This window comes from Centruroides sculpturatus, unplaced genomic scaffold, assembly GCF_000671375.1.
Source record: "Centruroides sculpturatus isolate CEXI.00-Female unplaced genomic scaffold, Cexi_2.0 scaffold7, whole genome shotgun sequence".
Lineage (NCBI taxonomy): Eukaryota > Metazoa > Arthropoda > Arachnida > Scorpiones > Buthidae > Centruroides > Centruroides sculpturatus.
The window spans coordinates 258,665-282,828 of record NW_019384510.1 but is presented as its reverse complement, the minus strand read 5'-3'; the positions used below and the strand labels follow the sequence as shown (position 1 = coordinate 282,828).

General features: G+C 28.1%; 1 protein-coding gene across 2 annotated transcripts in view; it reads right to left on the bottom strand.

Moving 5' to 3' along the window:
* LOC111622375 (protein EFR3 homolog B-like) overlaps nucleotides 1-11,440 on the bottom strand; it is a 30,378-nt gene extending 18,938 nt beyond the window's left edge. The window contains exons 1-3 of one of the 2 annotated variants that reach the window (XM_023364731.1): nucleotides 10,736-11,440; nucleotides 3,117-3,193; nucleotides 2,184-2,315 (exon numbers count right to left, since the gene is read on the bottom strand). In XM_023364731.1, the coding sequence (XP_023220499.1) occupies nucleotides 2,184-2,315; nucleotides 3,117-3,193; nucleotides 10,736-10,820 (294 nt within the window). In that variant the 5' untranslated portion in view covers nucleotides 10,821-11,440. The remainder of the gene's footprint in view (nucleotides 1-2,183; nucleotides 2,316-3,116; nucleotides 3,194-10,735) is intronic. The other variant, XM_023364730.1, reaches the window with a different exon arrangement.
* Nucleotides 11,441-24,164: the final 12,724 nt, after the last annotated feature.

The window sequence follows — 24,164 nt, the reverse complement described above, 5'->3', positions numbered from 1 at the left end:
TCATTTATGTATTCAAAATTTAATATTTAGTGGAATAATCCTTAGATTTAATAATGGCTTAAATCATTTTAACATTGAAAAGATTTATCTTTTTATAACTTTCCATTGGAACATTTTTCCATGCCTTTCTTAAGAACATTTTAAGTTCTTGCTACAAATATATTTCCAAATTTAGTTTTTCAAATGACTTCATAAATGTTTTATTACATTATGATGTGGTGATTAGGCTAACTGTAAAAACAATGAGACAATACAGAGCAATCATATTCTAATCTCCCAGTGTGTTTTGAGTGAATGCCTTGCCAGAAAATAAATTATCTGCTAAAAATTTACTTTTTAATGGTTGTGAACAAATTATTTTTGCCAATCTCTATATATAATCTTCAATTGGAATTTCCATCAATAAATACATATTTCCAATATCAAATACAGACATGCATTCTCAAACTAAAACTGATCCTCCATTACAACTATAAGCCTAGATATGGGCACCAACTCTAAGCTAGAACACATTTGGCCTCAATAATATTTTAAGTGCTGCCAAGCCCCAAAGTTAAAGGATAAAAATTTTTATCATCAGACAACCCAACACCACTTAAAATGTTATCAGGAAGGACCTAATAGATTCTGGACCCTTAAGAGTTGGCATCCATGGGCCAGATCTTAGATGATTCATTTCAATATCACTTCTGGGTTTTCTTAACACCATTTTTCATTCTCAAAGCCAAATATGTTAAATTTGCTTTTATAATTTAAAAAAAAAATCTCTTGATTTTTTATGAACAGCACTAAAGGATCTTCCAATTAGTTCAGAAAGTTTAAAAAACGTTTTATCTTTTTTAATTAGTTTTAAGATAAAATTTTTTTACTGTTATTACTTCTGCTTTTTCTACCATTTCAAAACTTGATTTGAAACTTAATATCATACACTACTGATCTAATTTAAATAGTTATAATACCTAATTTTTAATAATTTCCATTTTCTTACAGAAATATACAAGAGTAAGGATTGTGTATGATTACTTTTGTGAGCAATATCAAGGACAATTCTAATTAAATCTTGTTTTTATTAAAACACATTGAATAATATTTATATTTTCAAAATATGGAAATTAATAAATTACTCTTAATTTCAATAAAATATCTGTAAAATTATTCCTATACTTTCATTGTTATAAGCACTTATAGAATAAAGTTTTACCTTACAAATAGTTTTATAAGTCACCGCATATGTGTACATGTATCTAACTGTACACGTATACAAGTGTACATGTATGTATGATGTACATGTATACATGAAGATAATTTATATTAAATTTTTAATTGTTAATGAGCTACAGTAGTTATAAGCATTTATTTGGAAACTCCAAAAATAAATTGTTAATTTAGTAAATATAATGTTTAATTTAATTATGCTATGATAAATAATAATAAAGCTTTCCAAAATAGAATTTCTATTACCAATTCATCCATTCATACAGCTAATTCCTATTTAGTTCATAAATCAGATCATCATATATTTAAAAACATTTACTTATAAAAGAGAATAATAAAAAGTTTTGAATAACGTCACACTATCGGAACCTGTGACCGGTGCTCTATGCATATATGTTAAATATCGCNATAGAAACTATAAAAATAAAATTATTATTATTATAAGATTAATTTTATTTTAATAAGTTTTAAAACTTACTATATTATTTACACACATTTAAATGTAAAATATATGAAAAGTGTTGAAAAGTTTGTGACTACCCATTCTCAAAGAGTAAAAGTAATGCTATGAGAATAACAGAGAGAAGTCATCATTGAAAGACTATCTATGAGCAGTTTTGAAGAAATCATGTTATTTACAAAAGTTAAATGGAAGAATACAAAGCATTTACATTTATTTTATAAAAGTGGAGACACAAGAGATGTATATTAGAAAAAGATTGTTGTATCTTTGTTTTGGTATTGTACAAAGAAATACAGGTTAACAATAGTTTTGATCTAATAAGAATGTATGGAATGAGGAGAGTATCTTTTCTAGGTTGTAAGTGGGATGTGATTTCTATTGACTAAGAGCGTAAGTGGTACTCAGAAGGGTCATTACAAATGACAAAGATCCCAGATCCATTCTTGAAATGCCAGGAATGTGCAAAATAGGTTATGATATCTAACATAAATTAAAATTCTGTCACATACCCATTTCTATGCCTTGAAATATCTCTTGAAACTCTCCATGCAAGATATTCTCCAATACGATCTAATTTTTCAGGTGAAGATAAGGCATAAAATGTAAGTTTTTCCATATTACTTCGAACCAATCCATCCTAAATACCATTAAATTATAAATTACTTAAAGTAATTTTACATTTTTTAAAATAAATTTCTTATAATAATGAACAAAACATCTAGTTAAATAACCTTAAATTGTTAAATTTGAAAATTATTTTTATATAAAACTTTTGAGGAACAGTGCATATAATTAATTTTCTGTTTAATTACATGTTATTTTACTTAAATTTGTAAAAATATTTTTGATTATTCACTTAATATTTTTAATGATAATCTTTTGTATTAATTAATATCTCAACATTACCAGATCCAGAAGAACCCAAATGGGATTAACTCAAAAATTAAAAATATTTGAATTAATATAAGTATCTTGAATGTCATGAATAAATAAATTTTAATTTTTTGTGCGTCAACATGGAGAGCTTAAGCCCCTGTAGCCCTCCTGTGAATCCACCTCTGAACTCTAGTTTTCATATGATACATAGAAAGTTCTAATAAATTTAAAGAAATACAGTATCAGTGCTTCTTTTATTATAGTAAATAAAAGATCCATTTTATGTTTAGTACTTTAATGTTTATGCATGCAAATCATTTAAAATTTCTTTCATTTTTATTTAAGCATTGATTGAACTGGTAAAAATTTTATTTTAACGAATTAATAAAAACTTTAATTGAATAATAATTGTTAATTATTTTTCTCATTTAAGTTAAAGTCATCAGAGTTGAAAAATATTAAAATCAATTCAAAATAGTTAATTAAAAAATTTTAAATTAATTTAAGAAAAACATTCCTACATGTTTAAAAACTTAATAATAATTTTAATTATTTGCTATACCTGAGGATTTGCAGGAAAGATATTATCAACTAATCTTCGATATCTAGGTCTAAGAGCAGAACAGCAACCACAACAACCTGAAATAGATTATATGTATATATAAATATTACCAGTGCATTTTACAAAAATTTTATAATGTACACTATATGTTAATCTGGCACCCAATAATACAAGCTGTCTGATGATAGTCCAGCATTCTAGTACTCCACAAATCAGAACTTATTAGAACACATGTACACTAAACAGCTTGTTAGCAATCATTTTGTGTTAGGTAATATGCATGACTGACATATTCTCCTTTCCACACGCCAATTCCAGGACAACAGACTTAAAAACAATTTCTCTACTTGAAGCATGTGTATCTTTTATGAATCATATGTAGACATTACATGTCTGGAAAATAATTATTATATGAACATGAATCGTTGTGAATGTTGATTCTGTGCAATAATATGTTCATTAGCATTTTGCAGGTTTTTCAATCTTAACACAATATAGTCGTGAACTATATCATATTTATACTGAATAAAGAGTATGTATAAACAAATGGGAAGCATATAACAGCATCAGCTAGTACAAAATGTACAGCAACATCTGCAATGTTTAAATTGCATGTCACTTAATGAATTTTACAAAAATATACTGGCCCACTCTGTTCTCATAGGTGCTAGATTAACAAACTTCTATTGTATTTTTAATATGATGTAATCTTATTAAGACATAATAAACTATGATTATTTATTGTTTTATGATTAACCTATTTCATTTAACTTCTATAACCTCTGAAATAAAGGTAAATAATCATATATATTAAAAATATTAAAAATCTTGGGCTAGGATTTTTAAAATAGAAGAGAGAGAGAGAGTACTGAAACTTTACTTCACATTTCAAACATTTTCAATTTTTTCAAATTTATTATTTTTCTTACCTTCAGCAAACTTTTTAATAAAATATGTTGTAATAAAACATCTGCTTCATGAGAATCATCCATAAGTAATGGCACTTTGTTCATGATAAACATCATAATTTCTATTTTTTGGAAGTCTGGAAGATTATTAGCAAATTCACCTACATAAAAAATAAAAGTTTTGTAAATAAAAATTACAATAANTTTTAATATATATATATATATATATAATAATCTTTAGATTTATGTTGATCTTTGTCCATTCAGTAACATTAAAAACTCACATATATAAAAATCATATACTAAATAAAATATATTAGCCTAAAATTTCAAAGCTTAACAGATACAATATATGCTTAAAAGACGTATTACTATATACTATATATCTGGAGTCCTCTCAAATACTAACTGCATAATCCTCTCAACTACCTGCCATTCAGGCAGGCAATCTGTCACTTCACCCTTCATTACTCAAATGAAATGCCTGCCATTCTAATATATCCATTGGATAATTGCAATAATTTAGCCAATTATATCATATGCAGTACTAATGTAAAGTACCCTGAAATGTAACTTAAGATTGTGATTTGCTAGGATTTGGTATTAAATACTGTCAATGATTAAGCTATGAATATACAGAGCTTTAAATATTCTGGATGTACAGAGCCTTTTTAACAGTGGCGTGGCGTGACATTTGATGATGAAGCTGTGTTTCTGTAAGAAGTTGACTTACAGGGGCAACCAGTTAATTGCACGTCAGGGTCCATTCATGTTCGTTTATTCGATAAGCCAGTAAAAACCGTACACTTCTCTAAATGTATTTTTAATAGATTATCTGACATACTTAATAAATAAGCAAGTTCAATATAATTACCTCTGTTATTAGATTCAATAGATTCCCTCTAAATGCCAATTCTTGCTTTGAGAAAAAACATATATTATATTTAAATTAATAGATGTTATATCTATTAGCTGTAATTATCTTGTTATAATTTTCAATATTTATTTTAAATTGTCTACTAATGTTAAACTCTGTTCTGCTTTGATTTCCAAATTACTTCAATTTTATCAAAGAATCAATGTGACATTTACGATTTTCATGTCTTTTGCCAGCTTTACCCAAATTATTTAAATCGTCAAAGCCATTCTTATTCCACACAGTAATTTTATTTGAAAATAGTAAGCAAGGCCTACAAAACAATTTTTGCATTTTTATTCATCCACAAAGCCATTTTATGTCTTCATAAATTTTATTGTAAAAATGTCAAACAAATTTTTTTATTGAAGTATTTATGTTTAATTTAGGCATTGGTCTTTCTCTTTTAATAATGTTTTCTTTTTCATTATATGGTCTCGAGCCAAAACTTTTTAAACTAAATTTTCAATATAACAATTACATTTTGAATCGCTAGCTACAATACAAGGGCTAAAATTAAAAATAAAATTATAAAAACTTACTTGGTAAAATAAAATGTGTTGTGGATATACATACCTGGTACAAAATATTCTTCAATTGTATTAATATACTTTTAAAGAAACTTATAATCTATATATATAATCGAGACAAGTTGATAATGATAATGATAATAATAAGCACAGAGCCCAAACGGTTAGGAGTTGAAAGTTGAAATTTGGTACAGTTAGGGTACGTCACGAAAACGAACACTAAGAAGGAATTTTTCGAAATTTCCCTCCACGGGGAGAGGGACAGGATTAAGGCTTAACACTTCCATCAACAATGGAAGTGTTAAGTAACAATGAAAGTTTTAAGTAACAATGGAATTGTTAAGAGAAAGCGACGTGCAAGACACAGATGCAGTTTTTTTCATTTTTGCAGGAAATAAAACATATTTTTAGAACCATCTAAAAATTCTCTAATTAGTCTGGAAACAAGGGGACCCAATTCTTGCATTCTGTGACTGTAACATAATAATCTTAATCTTAGTTATCATTACTTTTGCCCAAGCAACACCATGCCTACCTGCTAGTTAAATATAACTTTGTAAAGAAATGTACATAAAAATAACAAAATATTCTTTACTTTTTAAATCTTAAAACAATCCACTTAGTGAAATAGCTCCCTACGAGTGGCTAATGAATGGAATCGGAGACAGTCCTGGTAGGTGTGCAGTGCATGCATGCATGCACGTGGGCAGCCAAATCTTGAGGATGCCGATACCCGTCAATGTCAAATGTCTCTTTTGTCACATCACCAGTATACCTCAAAGGACATGACAGGATTGTAAATTTTAAACGTTTCTCACCATAGCTGTAAAAATCTATGATTGTCTGTCATTTGTTTTATAACTAATTTGTTTTAGGACCAGGTATCCATGGAAATTTCCAAACTTTACAACTTTTCAGTCACTTTTGTTAAACTGGAAAAATGTCTGTCTTTATTACATCTAATATTTCGAAGAAATCAATCCCCATACAAAAAATATAGATATAGATAATACAAAAAGATTTTTATAACAAAAATTCATAACAGTGTGTGTGGTGCCATCTGTTAGAGTTGGTGCCCATATCTAGGCTTATAGTTGTAATGGAGAATCAGTTATAGTTTGAGAATGAATGTCTGTATTTGATATTGGAAATATGTATTTATTGATGGAAATACCAATTGGAGATTATATATAGAGATTGTCGAAAATAATTTGTTCACAATCATTAAAAAGTAAATTTTTAGCAGATAATTTATTTTCTGGCATGTTTTGAGCATATGTACACTTTTTTCATAACAGATGGCACCATACACACTTTTTTTTAATATGATTAAATTAATCATATAAATGTTATTTTTTAAATAAAATCTCATAACAGACAGAAAAGTTATGCAAATTCTTGCTAGATTTCTTACTATACACCAATACTTCCTTTGACTGTTTTTGCCTTTGCATTCAATCAATTAGTCAATTGCAGTTGACTTGTTGACCTGATTGACTGATAAATCATAAAAATATAGAAAATTTGGCCCCTGTATATGCACTTTCATATTTGATTTGCCCTGTCATTTAAAATAGTTGTCCATCCTTAACTAGAACATTATTACAATAAACAGTGGATTCTCTTGAATAAGATTTCATAACAATTTAGATAAAACAATTTCTGAATAAAGTTTCCCATATGGTAAGGACCAATCTACTGTCTGGGAAACTTCATTCAGAAATTGTTTTATCTAACTTGCAAAGTGGGGAGGAGCCACATCTTTTTGCAAAATAGTGACAGGAGGAAGTTGAGGGATTGCTTAAGTTTCAGCATGTCCAAATAACTTTCTCCAGTCACTGTGACTTATCTCCTAGTCCTTCATTAACGTGCACTTATTTTCCATTCAGTACACGTGCAGCATCAAGGTATGGTATTTCTCACAAATGGCCAAAAGTGCCAACATAAAGACTGACACACATCGATTTCATTTCATGTTCATAACTTGCATGTGAACACAATGCAAGTTATAAATTTTTCTTTTATTAAACCTACTATAAGCTGGACATCCTGTATATATAAAGTATTGATAATTTGAACGAAAGGTAAGGCAATTAAGTTACCTTTCTTTTAATTCCAAATTACAAATTTTATATATATTGTTACAATTACATAAATTATATTGTTAAAATTATACAAGTCCAAATTCCTTTATATATATTTACAATAATTAGCCAAGTTATAGCCCAATGAATATGGCATCATCATTTAATTAGTGTTCATTAGAATCTGTATTTAACTGCACTCACAATATTATTTGTACAGTAAATATTTTTTCAACAGAATGAGCATATAATTCATTTATGTATTCAAAATTTAATATTTAGTGGAATAATCCTTAGATTTAATAATGGCTTAAATCATTTTAACATTGAAAAGATTTATCTTTTTATAACTTTCCATTGGAACATTTTTCCATGCCTTTCTTAAGAACATTTTAAGTTCTTGCTACAAATATATTTCCAAATTTAGTTTTTCAAATGACTTCATAAATGTTTTATTACATTATGATGTGGTGATTAGGCTAACTGTAAAAACAATGAGACAATACAGAGCAATCATATTCTAATCTCCCAGTGTGTTTTGAGTGAATGCCTTGCCAGAAAATAAATTATCTGCTAAAAATTTACTTTTTAATGGTTGTGAACAAATTATTTTTGCCAATCTCTATATATAATCTTCAATTGGAATTTCCATCAATAAATACATATTTCCAATATCAAATACAGACATGCATTCTCAAACTAAAACTGATCCTCCATTACAACTATAAGCCTAGATATGGGCACCAACTCTAAGCTAGAACACATTTGGCCTCAATAATATTTTAAGTGCTGCCAAGCCCCAAAGTTAAAGGATAAAAATTTTTATCATCAGACAACCCAACACCACTTAAAATGTTATCAGGAAGGACCTAATAGATTCTGGACCCTTAAGAGTTGGCATCCATGGGCCAGATCTTAGATGATTCATTTCAATATCACTTCTGGGTTTTCTTAACACCATTTTTCATTCTCAAAGCCAAATATGTTAAATTTGCTTTTATAATTTAAAAAAAAAATCTCTTGATTTTTTATGAACAGCACTAAAGGATCTTCCAATTAGTTCAGAAAGTTTAAAAAACGTTTTATCTTTTTTAATTAGTTTTAAGATAAAATTTTTTTACTGTTATTACTTCTGCTTTTTCTACCATTTCAAAACTTGATTTGAAACTTAATATCATACACTACTGATCTAATTTAAATAGTTATAATACCTAATTTTTAATAATTTCCATTTTCTTACAGAAATATACAAGAGTAAGGATTGTGTATGATTACTTTTGTGAGCAATATCAAGGACAATTCTAATTAAATCTTGTTTTTATTAAAACACATTGAATAATATTTATATTTTCAAAATATGGAAATTAATAAATTACTCTTAATTTCAATAAAATATCTGTAAAATTATTCCTATACTTTCATTGTTATAAGCACTTATAGAATAAAGTTTTACCTTACAAATAGTTTTATAAGTCACCGCATATGTGTACATGTATCTAACTGTACACGTATACAAGTGTACATGTATGTATGATGTACATGTATACATGAAGATAATTTATATTAAATTTTTAATTGTTAATGAGCTACAGTAGTTATAAGCATTTATTTGGAAACTCCAAAAATAAATTGTTAATTTAGTAAATATAATGTTTAATTTAATTATGCTATGATAAATAATAATAAAGCTTTCCAAAATAGAATTTCTATTACCAATTCATCCATTCATACAGCTAATTCCTATTTAGTTCATAAATCAGATCATCATATATTTAAAAACATTTACTTATAAAAGAGAATAATAAAAAGTTTTGAATAACGTCACACTATCGGAACCTGTGACCGGTGCTCTATGCATATATGTTAAATATCGCTTGACAAACTTGATAGAGCACCGGTCACAGGTTCCGATAGTGTGACGTTATTTTCATCCCAGTGCTAAGAATAGAATAGTTCCTGCATTTAAAAAGTTTTGTCTTTTATTTTAAAAATTTTTGAAAATTATACTTATGATGATATGTATTCTAAAATATTTTATTAATGTATATAAACTCTCAAAAAAAATCTAGTTCTAACAGTTTATAATTAAAAAGTTTTTGAACTTAAAAGATCAAAGTTTTTACCAGAAACTTATCTGATTAATGATTTTTCTATTTACACTAAATATTAAATATCCAAACCATCAATGTTATTTAAACATTTTTAATACAATCATATATTTTCTAAAACTCCTAAAATAAAAACAAAAACTTAATTTTTCCATTAATTTGTCCACCAATAAGATACAAAAAGTTATTACCCATTTCTATTACTTTAGTTAAAAAATTCTAAATAAAATTTACTCATCATATAAAGTATATTTAAATACACAATATGCAACACCACCACTAAATGAATTTAGTTTAAAAAATTTATTAACAACATTTAATAGAACAACTTATTTATACACACATGAATTTCACAAATAATTTACCTAGTAAAATGTAGTTCTATTATTAGATAAAGATAAGTGGAAAAAAATGTTTGACCAGTAGCTATAAAGCTATTGGTCAAACATTTTTTTTTCCACCCATCTTCATAAATTATTAACTATTTTCAAGTCCAAAGAAGTTAGTCTGGTCTAGAATAAATTGAATCAGTTTTTAGACCTTTTGAATAAAGTGATATAAATAAATATTAATAAATATACTTAATAAATAAAGCCAGATAATTATTTTATATTGTTTCTAATTGAAGTGGTGTACAAAAATAATTTTCAATTCTTTATCTTTAAAAGCATAGTCTATGTAATTTAAACATCAAGTATTCCTTTAAATTTTTATTATAATTTTTATAATGTAAATCTGTATTGAAGATTTTAAAAACTGCATATTAAGAAAACTATATCTTTAAAAGGATTTGCCAAAAGGTAAGAAATATAAAATAATTAAGTAATATTACTAATGCAATAAATTTAACAAAACATTACTAAATAAAATGCTCTTAATAAAAATAAAACTTGCAACATGCAAGTTATATCATGCAATCAAAAATTCAAATCTAAACCAACAATATTCACTAATTTTATAATTTAAATAGATGTTCAAATATGTATAATTTCTTATGAGTTAATCTAACTGTAGACCTGTACACATCAACATTAGATATAAAAATTGTATTAAATAAAAATAACAAAACTTACAATCTGGTGCATCACACTGCTTTAAAATAGATCCAAACCATCCACGATGGGCACAACATTGAAAGCTGGGTGACAGAAAAGCCATTTTTTAAATAATAAAAAAAGGCTTTCTGGAGGTAGTATATTTTTCAATCAATTTCCATTCATTTTCCATTTAACAACTATTTTATGTTTGAATGGGAACAAAATTTAAAAAACATTCCATATTGTAAATTTAGTTACTTTATCCATTTTCAATACTGACATTTCTTAATACTTTAATGAAGATGGTGAACTAAATTCCATAAAGCTTTCAGAGAATCAATCCAAAATACAGACGGTCTCTGTTTAGGAACATTTAGACCTTTCATTCGTTGAAAAAGTATATGTGACTGAATCATGTTTTCAGAATTTTCCTCAAAATTGTAACAATCCTTCTCAACTTACTTTTCTACATAAAATGTTTGAATTTCCAAACTATTTGTTTATCAAAAGTTTTTACCAAAGGATAAATGCTATAAGCAAGGAGAAAATAACATTTCAGAATGCCTGTAGTGGAAATGAATGAAGCCATGAAAAGGTGCATTAGCTATTGCGTCACAGTCTGCAGTGTATTGATCTAAGTCAGGAAGGGTTTATTTCTGCTTGGGGGAGGTCATATTTTAGAAAAATACATTATAACTAAAAACAGCTTATCAACTTTTATTTCATTTATTAAATATAGCTTTGTTGATAAAATTAACAATTGAAATGAAAGATATATACTAATTTTAATTACTTCATACACATTTTTATCCTAATTTTTATATTACTGGTATATATTGTTGTCATCAGCTATAAATACTCTAGAATTAGGCTGTTAAATAGACCTATATCTCTAATTGCATTCTACATATTTATAGAAAATAACTATTAAATAACTAATTCCTATTTCCAGTAATAATTTTTAGAAATTATATTTTTAATAAATTATCATTTATAGTTAATTCCTTATCAATTTTAAACTTTAAAAATCTAATTTTATTTCAAATAAAAATTCGAAAAAATTTTTATAATGATTAGCAAGTTTTGAAATTTACGTAATTTTTATTTATCAGAAAAAAAAAAGACAATGAAAATATTATGTTGAATTTTGTACAGAGGAAAATTACATAGACAATAAAAATACCAATTAAAAATAAATCAGATATATATTTGTTTAAAAAATTATAATTAGCAGGAAAAATAATAATAATAGAAAAGATCAAAGATAAACAGAATTTTATATAATCAGTATTTTAAATCATTACGTCTCATATTGCAAAACCAAAAATGATATTCCAAACTAGCAATTTTTAATGGTTTTAACAGCTAAATTTAATTTAATCAATATAAACATAATTTAACTTTGTACACTGTTTAACCACTATTCTTTTAAATTTCTGATTAAAAGGCTATCAATGATTATTTTAATTCATACAACAATTAACTATACATTACTGTTATAAAATATATTCAAGTTTTCATATGATTATTTATTATTTAGTTTTAAACAGTTATTTTAATTTTAATAAACAGCCAAATACTGTAAACTTAATTATAATGCAGGATCATAATCTATGAAGATAACATTCTAATTTAAAAAATATTATTATTCCAAGAGATCTATAAAAATACAATAGTAAACAAATTGCAGTAATTTATTTTTATAATATTGATAGCTTACCTTATGTAAACAAGTCTACTACCTGTACATGACTGCATGATGCAAAATAAGTTAAGTATACTGTACTTTCAATTGTACATTGCATATGAATTTTAAAAATTGAGTAAATAACTCTAAAATTGTTAAAAACTTAGAGAACTAATTTATAAATAAATGTAAATAATGTTTAAATAAATATAAATAGTGTAAATAAATATAGATAATCTATGTTTTTACTTAGGAATTAAAAAAAGACTGAAGATTAAAGAATTCATAAATTATCTATCATGGAACTCTATTGGATCAATTTAGTTTAAAAAATACAATAAACTTTACAGATAAAAAAATAAGCCAAAAGACCTGAAAAAATTTCAGATTTAAATAAATATTTGGAGCATCAGTTGATTTTATTTTTATTCTGATTAAAATAACAAAATTTGAATATGATTTTGTAAAAGTAGTTTTCATAAACTATACATTTGATAAGGAAATAAAAACTATCATATTCAAGGTACACTTCACATCTTTTAAAATGCAGATACATTAATCTTTCATAAAGAAAATCCTAAAATTTATACTGAAATTAATTAATATTTCATTTGGAGGATCTTTTTTTAAATATTAAGTTTTATATTATTATAATTGTCTAACTTTTTAATCATGCTTTCTCTACTTTAACTGTCTAAATTATAATGTTTTATTTCATCTAAATCTACTTTATGAGCCAAAATGAAATAACAGCCCTAGAACATCATTCAGTCCTAATATAAGTGATACTTCAGGGATGTCCAACCGTTCTGTTTCTCTGGGCCACATTGGAAGATGTCATGGAGGTTTGGGCCACAAGTATATATAATATACTGTGGCCCAATCCTTAAATATGCTTGTATATTCAAGGATTAACATGTCTAGATTACAGTAATAAGTATTAAATCTTTATCACAAAAAAGGATATTTTAAAAAATTACTTCTACAGACATTTCCAATTTTTACTTAGAAATAGAAAAAATCATTTATTATACAGGAGACAAACAAAAATGTATTTGAAAAACACAAATATTTGTTTTATTTGGGTCTCTAATTAATAAAAAATGACAAAACACTATTTTAAAGTGCATTTTTATTCGACTAATATATTTATAAATAATATGTAGCCCAAAAAGTAGCCAATGCACCAAATGATATTTTTTACGCCAAACTAAAAAAAAAGGATAACCAACTTTGGCACAAAGTAGCCAAATCATGCAACACTGGAAGGAATACTAAATAAAGCCTGAGTTGGACTCAAAGGATTATAGACCCAAATGCAGGAAAGGAGAGAAAGGACAAAAGATAAAGAAGTGAGGAAGGTTTGGGAAATTAAGGGTCCATATTTGCTTAACAGAAAGTCTATGTAACCTGTCTCACTACTTTTTATCTTTTGGCATTATTCTCCTTTCCGAATTTGGGTCTATAATTCTTTGAGTCTCAACTTTAGCTTTATTTAGTATTACTTCCTCATTCACACATTTCCAAGTATTTGAAATTATTTCCTTTCCTCTCAAAAATTAAATATGTATAAAGGTTTACAGCTTTGTGAAACTTCTTTTTTGAATTTATGCCATTGAAATAAATAAATAAAATAAAAAAATTTGTCGGTTTTGTTTACACATTTATTAGGCCTCATTGGAACTTGTCTTGGGCCGCATGCGGCCCGCACGTTGGACACTGCTGTGATACTTGATCATTTAATTAAAATGCTAAATAAATTTTTGTGAAAATTGAATAAATAAAATAAATATCATATAGCCTTTTAACACAGAAGTTCGGTTTTCACAATTATATTCACTTGAAAATTAAAGCATGTTAAAATAAACATTACAAAAATTCATTATTATTATTTTTATTTATTTTTTTAATAATTATATATAGCAATTCAATGAAGTACTACAATGGATGTACTACAATATTCAATAGTCAAAATGTAACAATGCAAATTTTTTGTATAAATATGTAAAATATATTATTTAAGTATTGATTTATTAAGACACTCAAATTGTGATAATAATCATCATTTAAAAAATTTTTTTCTTCATAGGCTCATATGCAATAGTAGGATTCAGCTGGTTTGCACTTGTTTGGCAGAATTTCTTCCTAAAATATATTTAGTTTGGCAAGACAGCTGTTAACATTGTACTTATAACATTTATTTAGTCAATTTATTGCAAAAGTCTGCATTTAGAGAAATAAGTATAAGTGTGAACTTGTTGCTCTGTGACTGCAATTAATCTGCAACCACCTATCATAATCAAGCAATTGATGTTTTCTGCTCAACTCATGGGTAAAAGTGATAAGCCATAGGCGCAAACATCTGGATATGGGAAATGCAGGACAATAAAGATATTTCCTGGATGATTTTGTGTATCACTTAGGGTTTCTGAAATTTTCCAATTTCTCATCATTGAGTATTTTATGGGAAGTACTGGAATTCAGGAATATTTGTAGTTCTGTTTTTAAAAATATCTGTAAACTGAAAGATATATACAGTAGGAACCCACCATGCAAAATCATTACTTGCTGTTTCAGATTTATGCTATTAAGAATCGGAGAAAATAAAAACATAAATAAATAATCAAAATATATATAATAAAATTCTTAAAAAGTGGCATGAATTTAGTGTACAATTAAGGTTCATTGCAGTATTTCACTCATTCTTGTTCTGGAAATGCATTACTGTGACTTATTTCTTTGTTTTGCTCTAAACAGAGGGACTTGCATCAGTCTTTGCCTGGAGTTCTCACTTGTAACACATCAGTCTGTGACATCAGTACTCCTTTTTGTTTCATTTGTGCTAATTACTTCTCAAATATGGCTCCAAAACAATGCTAATGACGCCGGTAGCTCTAAAACAGCAAAGAAAAGACAAAGTACCTACTTTAGAGGGAAAAATTAAACTTTTTATTTAATGAGAAAAGAAAAAGTCTGCTTTCAAAAAATTTTTAAAATTATTATTGTCATTTACAGTATCATGCTATTTTGTTATTTTGTTTATTTGCCTTATATGAAAAAATTTGTGGTAGGTGTTTTAGTACAGGAAATACTTAATAGGGTTTGCTATTTTACGCAAATTTTCACTTTGTCAAGAGGTTTTAAAACATATCGGTCACATGTGGAAGAATCCTACTGGATATAATAATAATAATTCAAATATACAACATTCAAAAATTAATGAATTTTATGTGTACTTTTTAAAATAACTTTTTAGAATATCAAAAGAACAGATTGATTTACCAACAAAGCAATAATTTTGTTAGGAATCCTTCCAAGATAGAAAAAATTTATTTTCAGTACTTGTTACTTTAACATTTACAATTAATTAGACATAACTGACATTTTTTTTTCTTTCCATCATGTGGGCACAGAGTGCTTTTTCAAGTGCATCATGGATTTGGCAATTAGTATTTTGTATATGTTTTTTTAATTTTTAGGGTGAATTGGTGCAAAAAAATACCACAAAACCCTCAAATAAATTTATTTATAAGTTTGTTTTTTATACTTATTGTTACAAGTTGTTTTCTTATATTTAAAAGAATCACTAGTATAACCAACTGGCTGTTAAACTACTTGAATTCCACTACTGTTCATATGCTGTATTTTTCAAGAGGATATTCTTGTGATTTATTTGTTTGTTGTTGTTTTATTATTCAGATGCATGGCAACTGCCAAGTAATTAGCAATCTAGCTTTAATCATTTTTACTCTTAAAATTATTAAAAAAGCAAAAATGATTGCATGAAGAAATTGTAGAATTGTCTTTGCCACAAATTGTGTCTTAAATTATTTCTAATAAATAATTTATATTTTTCAGGTTAAATATTTTAAATAAATAATAATTTTCTGGAAATAAGTCGAGATGTTATAAAGCTTTTTGATTTTAATCGAACTGCCTTTTACATTTAAAGAATTTAATTCTAAACAATCATGTGCATATAAATCTTGACACTGTAGTTATTTATAATAAACTAAAAGAACAATTATAATATTGAAGTAAACCTAATTTGGTATTCTAAAATATTTTGAAACAGTACTTAATTACAAGTAAATTTTTAAACGATAAACATATTTAATTTTAAATGAACTAGTGCAATATAATAACATTTTGTAAATATTTATGTGGAATATGATATAAATATTCTATTTTGTGATAATTGGTATTTAATGATGGATTTTATTGTATTTATATTTAGTGATTAAATATTTTTATATAATAGAAAAATTTGAAACAAATAATAGTATTAATAATAATGGAATCAAACAGTAATAGCAATATAAATACATTTTTTTCAATTAAAGAGTTTAATACTCAAGTCAGAATTATTTTATTGAGATATACAGGCAATAAATGACTAAAGAGAGAGCTTTACATTCTTGGATTCACTATATATAGAAAGAAATACAAAATTAATTTTGAAATCTAACAAAGAATTTAATAAAAATGCATTGTGAATTGTAAAATACATAATAATTAGCATATATTTATGTAAAAATTAGCAATAAAAGAAATCAACATGCTTAATTCAAAGTCTATATCCTCATGGGCCTATATTTAAATGTGAAAAAGACCATGACTTTGGTCTTTTTCACATTTAAATATATTTTTCACATGGTCTAATGGTCAAGTTCAATTAAAAATCAACAATAAGGCCATAGAATGTGTTTAGAATGTTATTTTTCTGGGATCAAAAATAAACAGTGATGGAGAAATGAGCCCAGAAATCAAGAGAAGAATAGCTTTAGGGAGAAGTGCAATGATAAGTATGGAAAAAATTGGGAGAACAGAAACATCAGCATCAAAACCAAGTGCAGAATAGTCAAAGTTATTGTTTTCCCAACAGCCATTTATGGATCTGAGATTGGACTGTGAAGAAGGAAGATAGGAGGACTATAGATGCCTTTGAGATGTGGTGCTGGCACAGGTTGTTATGCATAGCTGGACAGCAAAGATTACCAACATGGAAGTGTTGAGCCACATAAAACCAGGTTTATCATTGGATAAGCATGGTTTTATGCAGTTTATCACTGGATATCACTTCTTTACAATAGAGATTTGCTACACTATGCTTCTAAAAATCTAAAAAATTATTTATAAAAATTAAGAGACAAATGCAATAGTCTATTGAAATTGTGCAGAGTAATATTTCATTTAATTTGACAAAAAGTACACAATATGCAGAATTTTGCCAATAGAAAATCAATTGTGAAATATCAAATATGACATATTAATCTAAGTACAGGAATAGATTGACTCATGTTAATATATCAAAATAAAAAAAATGTAAAAATTTCTGNGTTTTACGGTTATTGATATTTACCAGACATTTTAAGTTACATAATCATCAACTAATTTCCTTGTTTTCATTCATTCCGTCTACCTTCGAAACGTCATCCGCCTAACCGACCATCTTGTCCGATAATTAATCGCTATCGCTGCTGTTTTTTTTTTTTTTTTTTTCTGTAATTAATATTCCCCGTAGAATTCGTCGTCCGCCTTAATAAATTAATTTATATATCTATATATCTTAACATTTTTTTAAAATCACCATAAATCTACATCTTTTAAATTACCAAACAACAACGTTTGTAAATTTAGTTTAAACATTAATTTCATACACATAAAAGAAATTGAAATTTTAATTAAGTATCTAAACTAGAATCTTTTAGCAAACAGAGATAATAAATGGCAATATCTGTCATGATGATAATAGGAAATAATGTTAAATTTGAAATAAATTACCATTTATAGCAAGATTCACTGTATCAAACAGTTCAATAATTCAATTGCTTTCACCCGACACACTGCTATTACTTGTTAGAATTAACTTTTAAGAAAGTTCTCTAACTTTTATTAGTTTAATTACTCAGATAGAAAAGGATTCATTATTTTCTTTTTGTAAATATTTATTTTTTTAGTAAACTACTTCTTGCACATATTACTTACTAAAGACAATTGTGATTACAAATTTCAATGTTAGAAAAGATACTGTATATCATCTTTAAATTACTTTATAAAAATGCTGAATATTCACAATTGACATATTTGTAACAAAGCCAAATGTAACATTTATATGAATGTTACATTTGGCTTCTTTTATTTGATCTAAATTATTTTCTTTCTTATAAAAATTTACATATATTGTATTAAAACTAATAATGTCAATGCTGCATATCAAACAAGTACAGATGGCAAATGGGCTAGATATTATTACTTTAATAAATTACAGAAATATTTTACTTTCACTTTTATTCTTTTGGGCAAAAATATGCAGTGCCAAAACTTTTCAATTAGTGGGCCAATTGTGCACAAGTCATAAGCGACGTGTCAAATATGTCCACGGGCCGAATTTGGTCCAGAGACCATAGTTTGGACACCATTGTTTTAATTAAACTATGCATTTCTTTCATTTTAGTATATTAATTTTACATAAATAAAATATTAGTCCAAAATACAATAAGTCAAATGATGTCAGATTATATAACACATCTGCTTGTATATAGGAATTATGTGGTTCAAATTCCATTCTGAACTAATCTGTTTTTTAGAAATTTCTCAATTAATTGAATAATTTCTAATTACTATGTTTAATACAAAATGCCAATATCATATAATTTAGTTCCAAGTTACATTAGTAATTTTAAAGAATTGCAGGAATTTGTACAAAAAATGTCATTATTTAACTTATATTGATTTTCATTTGAGTATTACATTTTTTTCATTTGTCGTCATAAAAATGAATGATTTTTCAAGATAAATTACTATATTAACAAAATTCTTTCCTCCTAGACAAATTAAATTTATTTAGCAGTATGAACTTCAACATTTAACTGTTACTTTGCTACCATATCATCATCAATTAGTATCTGTAGTAAAATGAATTCAATTTAAAAATTTACCCTTTGTTTTTTTGTATAAATAAAATAACTATTATAAAGGTAGTAAAATTTAAAATATATGAAATTAATAATACATACATATATGCAAAATAAATGAAGAACATTGTCAAAAGTAGGAAATAACATCAATCAGTACGGGCATAAATTTAAAGCTTTATATTCATCAGCTTTAAATTTAAGCTTTTTTTCTACATTTAAATTAGTTGTAACATAACTTACAAATCCATAACATATAACACGACTTAAAATTATTTAATAATCTTAAAATATGAACTCGAGTCTAATATTTTATCTAAGCAATAAAAATTACTACACAAAATACATATTTGCGTCGGATATCTAAAGAAATCGTAGGTCGTCGTCGTTAAAACACATCGACAATCGAGTTCGCCGGACCAAAACGGTTACAAAACGGAAAACGTACCGTTTCAAAAAGAACGTTACCACACGTTCGAATAGGCTCAATTAAAATAATTCATAGAAATTAATAAAAGAGTAATTTCTACAAATTCTATTACAAAAAATACGTTAATCATCGTCAGTTAATTTATTCATTCGGCATTATTTTAATTTCGGCATTAATTCTCGGACATTCTATAAGTTAGATCGGAGACCGCATCCCTCTTTCGGACACCATAGTTATCCTAGGCATAATAAAACTTTAAAAAGTTAAATTATATTTAGTCTATTTATATTGCTACTACTATAGTTTATTTTCTCATCAACAAAGACGACATATTTATAATTTTTGCATTTGTTACCAAGTCTATTTTTTTTTTAAGACTTCTTCCCGTCCATTTTCATTATATTTTATTTATTCTAAAATAGAGTTTAAAAAAGTCACAGGCAAGACTCGACCTTCAAAAATGCATTTTAATAAAAACGTAAACTATTTTATTAGAATTAGCAGATAAAAATAATTAGGAAGCAATTTTTTTCTACTTCGTAACGATTACAAATTAGTGGTAAGAATTCAAAGCAAAATTAGTATATTTGACCATAAAAATTCCAAAGCATTCTAATTGTTCTTTCTTATTTTTTATATTTGTTAAAAATAACTTAATTTTCAAGGATCCAAATTATTACTTTGAAATATAAAAGAAAAATCAGAATTGCAGAAGTAATAACCGCTCCTTACGTGGAAAAATATTATAATTTAAGGTTTTGGCAGGATTTTTATTTTATCGATCGGAACATTTTTCGTAATTAAAAAATTAAGGACGTCTCCGGGTTTATAATTACAATCGACACGTCACTAGAGATTACTACAAACTATTTTTTGTCTGATCACTAGAGATTTTTTCAATATCTCGTTTAGGATGGTTAAAATGTTTAAATTCATTTTTTTGAATTTATCTTTCACCAAAAAACAATCACGAGACGAACGAATCATTATATTTATAAAACAAGCCTCAAAATTAGTTTATCAGAAACAAAGATATAACAATTGCGATATACGTTACGGGACATAAATCGACCGATCGGTTGATATTTTCCAGTGGAAGAAATCAAGAAACAACACGACCTAATTCGATTCGACAACGTTGTAAAGAACTTTTTCGCAACGAAACGGTTTAACAAGCGGAAAAAATGTAATTTAGGCAAAAACACTTTACATATTTGGGTATAGAAAGGATAGATTTTAAATACATTTTCGTAGAATTCGATTACATACGTAAAAAGTACATTTTTAATGACGAAATCGCGCAAATATATTTTTAAATTAATTGAAAAAAGCGAAACATCTGCGGATTTTCTCACTCCTGACAATTTGGTTTGGCTTACGTCCAAGTGGATTTCGTATCGCCTTCAATTCATTGTTTGGATATTAATAATAAAACGGCCGCGCCCACTTCCAATCCCACGCTCTACCACCACTTTTTTCGCCTAAAAATATTAATATACACCCCTCACATACGCCCATATTTAGATTTTAAACGGTGGTAGACGGGACGAGTTGTCCCGAAAGCAGAAACTACTGCACCTTCAGGCGTTAATTAATAGGAATAGGAATAGTTTTACGGTTATTGATATTTACCAGACATTTTAAGTTACATAATCATCAACTAATTTCCTTGTTTTCATTCATTCCGTCTACCTTCGAAACGTCATCCGCCTAACCGACCATCTTGTCCGATAATTAATCGCTATCGCTGCTGTTTTTTTTTTTTTTTCTGTAATTAATATTCCCCGTAGAATTCGTCGTCCGCCTTAAATTACACTCGAATAATAAAAATACATTTTATTCGTATTTTTTTGCTTTAGTTTTAATACAAGATCCGAACTAATATTTATATCCCGATGAATAAATTGCCTACGTGTTGCCAATTTCCCATATTTTTATTATTTCTTAATTGCCCACTTATATATTTATACTTTTATAAATTATATTGTTATTATTTTAACGCTTACTTTTATTCGTTGTTTATTAATTTGCATTATTTTAGCTTATCGGAACGATGACTTTTAAATTTAATCGATGTCAAATTTTCTTCGAATTCATTCATGTACAGCAGGGGTAGCCAACTTTTGTGTACGTAAGATCTACTTTTTATCTTAAAAATGTGTCGCGATCGACTTGTTGTCGTAGGGATAGTCTAAGTGGCAAGGGGATGGTGTGAAATATATACTATGTTTAGATAGGTAAGAAAAGTCACAATTTAATTTAAAACCTGAAGAAAAGGTACAGTACTTGCATTGTAAACAGAAGAAAAATTGAAACTCAACGTTGTCACTTTCGGGGACCATCACTTCACCCTTCCTCTTTCTACCGTGTCCTGACCAGTCTCTCTGTCGCTCTTCCCACCTTTTTTTTTTTTACGATCATTTGTCTACATTTCTTATTCCCTTTTTACAACTGTACGCAAATGAATAGCACATGGACCGGCAAAACCGCATCTGAGGGAGGACGCGGTGGTCCAATATCACTATATTTGCGTTTGCGCGTTACGTTCGGTTACAAGTGTAACACACTAATTCAAGACATCGCGAGCGATCGACCAAAATTGGCTTCGTGATCGACCGGTCGATCGCGATCGACTTGTTGGCCACCCCTGATGTACAGTACAGGGAGTGATCGGTTACCGAACAAATCGAATAACGAACACTTTCGCGAAAGATTTTTATGTTGGACAACGTACACCTCACGGAACAAACACCAGAAGAAGCGACGTAAAATAACGAATACCGATTGGTCCTCCCTCGTCTTCGGGCAACAATTTGGTACTATTCGGAGTGCGGGAGACGTCGACATCGACGCTCGACCCGGTACATACTGATTGGATTGTATTCCTTCGAACTCCGAAACTCTCCCTCGTAATTTCAGCCTTTTATTTTTTTTGGCAAAAACAATACTTTTATAGTATTCGCGAGACTGTCGGGCGGGCACACGTTAAGTTTTGCGTGGGATTTTATTTTCGAAATGTGAGCGATTTTATTTTCGAAAGGTATAATAGCAAAGGTAGACAGTGGACAGAAGATGTCCGATGTTTCTGGGCAGGCTCGAATGGGTCTACAGTAGGCCGCGGTTCAATCTTATCTAAGAAAGATACAGTATAATCGAGAAGACTCGAGCGGCTAAAGGAGTAACAAAAATCACATCTGAAAAATAAAGAGTATTGAAGAGCTCATAATGGAACCCGAGACTGATCTGACGACAGAACACCAAGAAACTCTGCGAGATATGCTTTCTTCTGAAAAAGAGAATTAATGCCGATATCTTCTATTAAAAATCTTTTGAAGAAGTGAGAGGATGTCAGAACAACGATCTTAGAATGGCATCCAAATCAGGTTGAGGTTTTTTTCCCCTGTGGGCACTAAGAGGGCCTCTTGTAGCAGGCCCATTATGGGTTCGGACAGGCCCGCGATGGGGCAGCTGGGCGGTGAGGGACGGGGCTCGACATATCCGAACGGACCACTCCCCGAAAAGTTCCTGGAGATTCCTTGACCCGTTCAGATTCGATCCCGGGTCCCCCAGAGCGGTAGGCTGTCACTTTGACCGCTCGGCCATCCGGCCTATCAGATTGAGGTTAATAGACTTCGACATTACAGATTTTTAACCCCCATAAACGGAAAAAATATGACTAATAAAAATGCAAGACTGTGTATATATGTATTTTTATTATTACATATAAATTAACGTAATAAGAAAGTATATCTATTTTATTTTTTTGGATCTCCAGAACGAATTAACCAAATTCCCATAAAAACCTATGGTAAATCGGTTAACGAACAATTCGGATAGCGAACAAAGTCTTGGAATGGATTATGTTCGTTAGCCAATCACCCACTATACTTTTCGAAACGGGCCATGTATATAATCTTTTGGTAAGCTAAAACATAGCGGCCGGATGGCCGAGCGGTCAAGGTGGCAACCTACCGCTCTGGGGGACCCGGGCTCGAATCCGAACGGGATAATCTTAGAAATCTTAGACATATCCGAACGGGGGTGGCCCGTTCGGATATGTCGGGCCCCGTCCCTCACCACCCGACAGCCCCATTGTGGGCCTGGCCGAACCCATAATGGGCTTGCAAAAAGAGGCCCTCTTAGTGCCCACAGGGCGGAAAGAGTTAAAAAAAAAAGCTAAAACATACTGTAAACTAAAAAAAAAAGACTCTGACAAAGGCCCTTTTGTTATCAGGCCCTTAAGACTTACGTAAACAGTTGAAAATGTAAATAAAATTTTTTTCTGTTTTAATCTTCTCAAGATGTTAGAAACATTGATTTTTAGAAAAGAATTCACCAAGGCCGCGGACCAGATGTGAAGTCTTAACAGGCCGCCAGTTTGCGACTCGATCTAAAATTTCTTTCTAAGACATTTCTAAATGCGGAGGAATA